The sequence below is a fragment of the Octodon degus genome, unplaced genomic scaffold (genome assembly GCF_000260255.1).
Source record: "Octodon degus isolate 3935 unplaced genomic scaffold, OctDeg1.0 scaffold00286, whole genome shotgun sequence".
NCBI lineage: Eukaryota > Metazoa > Chordata > Mammalia > Rodentia > Octodontidae > Octodon > Octodon degus.
In genome coordinates, this window is record NW_004524862.1 from 1155661 (window position 1) to 1160561 (window position 4901).

General features: G+C 41.7%; 1 protein-coding gene across 3 annotated transcripts in view; it reads left to right on the forward strand.

The window, feature by feature from the left end:
- The window catches only part of Kif5a (kinesin family member 5A), a 46603-nt gene that overhangs the window by 3583 nt on the left and 38119 nt on the right, over window positions 1-4901 (forward strand). Inside the window, exon 2 of one of the 3 annotated variants that reach the window (XM_012512884.2) lies at window positions 4724-4726. The exons of the other annotated variants lie outside the window; for them this stretch is intronic. Coding sequence (XP_012368338.1) covers window positions 4724-4726 — 3 coding nt within the window. The remainder of the gene's footprint in view (window positions 1-4723; window positions 4727-4901) is intronic. 3 annotated transcript variants of the gene reach the window in all.

Consider the following 4901-nt stretch of genomic DNA (forward strand, 5'->3'; position numbering starts at 1 on the left):
TGTGTGTGTGGCCAGCTCAGCCCACCAGGGGGTGGGGCTGGCTGGCATGTGGTACTGGGGGATTGAACCGTGGTCCCTGTGCTTTGCTAAGCTTGTTCTAAGTAGGTGCTTTAGACCATTGAGCCATCTCACCAGACCGGCTCCCCCTTATCTTTAGGGGAGTTTCATAAAGGAAAATGGAGAGAGGAGGTAATGTTCACTATGGCCAGTATCTTTCCAGCATTACCATGGGAACAATCCCCAGGGGTGTCACCATGGAAATTAGCCCTGGAGCTTGAAGTTCAGGCTCTACCAAATGCTTACTGCGGGTTGAACAGGTTGGTCATCTTTGGGACCCTGGTCTTTGACCACCCTAACATCAGTTGGTGCACATGATGGAAAGCTGGCACCTTTCCTGCACAAATGGGCTAGGAGAGGACAAAGACGCTTGGAGTGGGTTAAAGGAGAAGAAGGAACCCAGACTGTGTGTCTTTCGGGAGAGGCCCTCTAGAGAAGGCTGTGAGGGTGCTGAGCCTGCCGGGCCAGGAGAGGTCTGTAGAGGCCTTCTAAACAGAGGAGACTCCTGGCATATAGAGCTGATGGAACAGTTCTCACGCCTGAGCCTGCAGGATATGTCAGTACCTGGAGGTCAGAAGGATGAGGGAGGCCAAAAGGATGGGTGGAAGAATTGCATACTTCTGAAAAAGGGATTGAGTTTGGAAAAAAGGAGTGATGGAACTCTTTAGTTCTGTCCAGAAACACTTGAAGAAATGTCGTGCATGCACGCGCATGTGTGTTATGTGTGTTGGGAGATAAAATGAAGGAGAAAAAATAAAAACCATGGTGAGAATCTTTGCACCAGAAATATTTCCCTTTTCAGGCTGGCCAGATAGCTCAGTGGATTAAAGCACCTGCTTAGGCAGACATAGGGACCGGGGTTCGATCCCTGGTGTGCCATGTGCTGGATCCTGGGGCCTGCTGAGACAGCGATTGAGACTGGGCGCGGTGGGGTGTGCCTGTAATTCCAGGATTTGGGAGGCTGAAAACAGGAGGATCACTACAAATCTGATCTGTGTATGAGACCCTGAAGACCCTGTACTAAATACATTTTTTTTAAAAAAAAAAAAAAGGAAGCAGGGAGATGGCTCAGTGGAATAAGCGCTTCCTTGGCAAGTGCAAGGGTCTGAGTTCAATCCCTGGTTCCACAAAAAAAAGATGGAAAGATTTCTCTTTTTGAAAGTGTGAAAAATACCATCTCTGCTTTTTTTTTTTTTTTTTGGTATCAGAGATTGAACTCACGACCTTGTGCTTGTCAGGCAGTTGCTTATCTTGCTGAGCTATCTCCCCAGCCCTTATGATGAGACTCTTATGCTGGTTTACATTGCAGTTCACTGATACTTTGGGTGTGGTTCTGGAATCATATTGCTTGGGTTAAAATTGTGCTGTACTATTTCTCAGCTGCGAGACTGTGGGCAAGCTAACTGACCTCTCTGAGCCTCAGTTTCCTTATTGATAAATGGGAATAAGAGTTCCCACCTCCTAGATAGTGCATGTAAACTGCTTAGCACAATGACAGGCACAATTTCAGCTACTCAGCAGGCTGACACAGAAGGATCACAAGTTCAAGGCCAGACTGAGCAACTCAGTGAGACTCTGTCCCAAAAACAAAAGGACTGGGACATAGTTCACTGGTGGAGAGTTTGCCTAGCATACATGAGGCTCTTGGTTCAGCATCCAGTGCTGAAAAAAAATTAGATGATTTCACTATTTTATATGCTGTCTCCCCACAAGTTAAAAATTGGGAAGTGGGTGCCATGTTCTCCTCTTACTGATTGTTTCAGGCAAGGCTTCAGGTTCCTTGTATCTTCTTGTTCTTTTCTTCCCCAGTATTTATTCAACAAATATTTAAGAAGAGTGTCCTGTGGGCTAGGGACTCTGACGTTGGATATTTGGAAGAAGTTCCTCTCTTCAAGAAATTCTAGGGGCTGGGGAGATGGCTCAGTGGAATAAGTGCTTGCCTGGCAAACACAAGGACCTGAGTTCAATCCCTGGTTCTGAAAAAAAAAAGAAAAAAAAGAAATTCTAAGGGGCTGGGGAGATAGCTCAATAGAATAAGTGCCTGCCTGGCAAGTGCAAGGTCCTGAGTTCAATCCCTGGTACTGCAAAAACAAAAGAAAAAACTATATATCTAAGAAATTCTGGATCTAATGATCTGCAGTTCAGCCAGTGGCCAGGGCAAAGCCAAGGAGACAGGGGCCAGAAATGGCCCCACTAGCTGTGCATGTGCTCCCCACATTCTGATAAGGACCCCCTAAACATACTGAAGTTTGGTTTGAATTTTTGTTGGTGAAAGATGTAAATAATGATGATATTTCCCAAGTGAGTAACCTAGAGACTAAAAAAAAAAAAAAAAAAAAAAAGCAGAAGAAAACATTGATCTAGTTATTCTCATGGAAAGCTTGGACAAAATTAATGCATTCTGAGAATAAGCTGTAGAAAATGAAATGAAATGAAATTTTTATTACACTTTTAATAGAAATAAGGCCTTAAGAAAAAGTGGTAAAAAGCTAAATTTGAAACACAAGAGATGGGCGTGGTGGTGCATGCCTGTAATTCCAGGGCTCAGGAGGCTGAGGCAGGAGGATGGTTGGGAGTTTGAGACCATCCTGGGCTATAAAGTAAGCTCAAGGCCAACCTGAACTGCATAGGTAGAGGAGACCCTGTCTCAGAAAGACAAAGAGAAAAAGAAAAAGAAAGAAAAGAAAGAAAAAACTGTAAGGTCTATCCAAGAGTAGAAAAGTAGATAGCAGTTCTTCCTGGAACCCTTGAAATTATAAGGCAAGTCACATGGCTTTTTGCCATTAGATTATTATTACATAGCTAGGACCTCACTCCACATTTCCAGCTGGCCTTAAACTCATAATATAGCACAAGCTGCTGAGCTCATAGAGATGTTCCTGCCTCAGCCTTCTGAGTGCTGGGATTACATCATTAGATTATTAAATGCACCCAACGTTAGTTCTTGAATATCTTTTATCCTTACAGGTATGAGAGCCCCACCCTCTTTCCTCTCTATTGTATTCGTTTTTTTCCCCCTTTTGAGGCTAAGAACAAAAAGGCTCCTCAGGCAATAATTGGCTTCAGCATTTGGAGAGCGCCCTCCATTTTAATACTTCCACAGAGCTTCCTGGAATCTTACAGCCAGAATGTTTGCGAACGTGTGTGGATGTGGGTGCTGTGTTCCCAGCGGGGAGCAAGGGAGGGGCAAGGTTGGCTGGAGAGTTATATATAATTCCCTTTGGCTGGCTGCCTGGCTTTATGGAGCAGGAGTGGAGAAGTGATAGAGTCACTGTCCGAGGGTAGCTATGTTTTGTTTCTGTTTCTTGGCCACTGTGTGGGAGAAACATTGAGGCACATTACAATTAAGGATTTAAGGTAGATTTTAAAAATAATGTTAAAAAGTATATGGTTATACCACGAGTACATTTTAATTGTTGACAAAGTTTTAAAAAGAAGAAACTAAAATCACCCCAAATCTTTTTTTTTTTTTTAATTGCAGAACTGGGGATTAAACTCAGGCCTTTGTGCTTGCTTATTCTACTGAGCCATCTCCCTGGCCCACCCAAAATCTTAATACCCTAGGGTATTAAGGGCCTCCCAAGCACAAGGTCCTGAGGTCAATCTTGTACCCAAAAAAACCCAAAAAACTTACTAGCTTAAGAAAAAAAAAAGTCAAAGAAAACAAGTTAGTAATTTGTTGTGTTTTTCCATACACACACACACACAAACACACACACACATAACTTTTAATAGAATTGTATATGTAAAACATATATGTATATAATAAAATATAATGTGGGGGTTGTTGGGAATTTACCCTAGATCATTGTGCGTACCAAGCATATGTTCTTTTTTTTTTTTTTTTTTTAGTTTTCCTATACTTTTTTTTTTTTCCAAAATTTTATTGATAAACAGCAATGAAACAGTTTCAAATCAAATCCCAAGCATATGTTCTTTCACAGAGTATAGCCTGGTCATATATATAATTTTTTAATTTTTTTTTCCTGTATGCTTTTTGTAACCTAGTTTTCCACTGATAAGATACAACTATTTGGGGGCCGGGGAGATAGCTCAGTAGGATAAGCACTTGCCTGGCAAGTACAAGGGCCTGAGTTCAATCCCTGGTTCTGCAAAAACAAAAAAAAAAAAAAACCCAACTATTTTTACAACTATTTATTTATTTTTGAGACCAGGTTGTACTATGCAGTTTAGGGAGTCTTGAGCTCACTGTGTAGCCCATACTACCCTCAGACTTATGGTGATCCCTCTGCCTCAGGCCCCCAAGTGCTGAGATTGGAGTCATATGCCACTATGCTTAACTTTTTTTCGCCATGCCAGGGATCAAACCCAGGACCAGATGCATGCCGTATAAGTACCCTATTTTTTAGTGACATTCTTAGTCTCATTAAATTGTTTTACATAAATTCACATGTTATTTTACAATTTTTAATTTAATATCTAAGTAAGGTTTAGCTGCAGATGACAAAATTTATTTATTTTATTTATTTATTTATTTTGGTGGAACTGGGGATTGAACTCATGACAAAATTTAGAAGATAGAAAAAGGTATAAGCTGGGCGTGGTGGCACACCTATAATCTCAGCTACCTGGGAGAGTGAAACAGGAGGATCAAAAGTTGGAGACCAGCTGGGGAGATAGCTCAGTTGAATAAGTGCTTGCCCAGCAAGTGCAAGGGCCTGAGTTCAATCCCCAGCTCTGAAAAAAAAACAAAAGTTGGAGACCAACCTGAACACTTACTGACTTAGACCCTATGTCAAAATGAGAAGTAAAAAGGACTGGGGTTATAGTTCATTGTTATAGCTCTGGGTTCAATTCCCAGTACCACTACCAAAAAAAAAAAA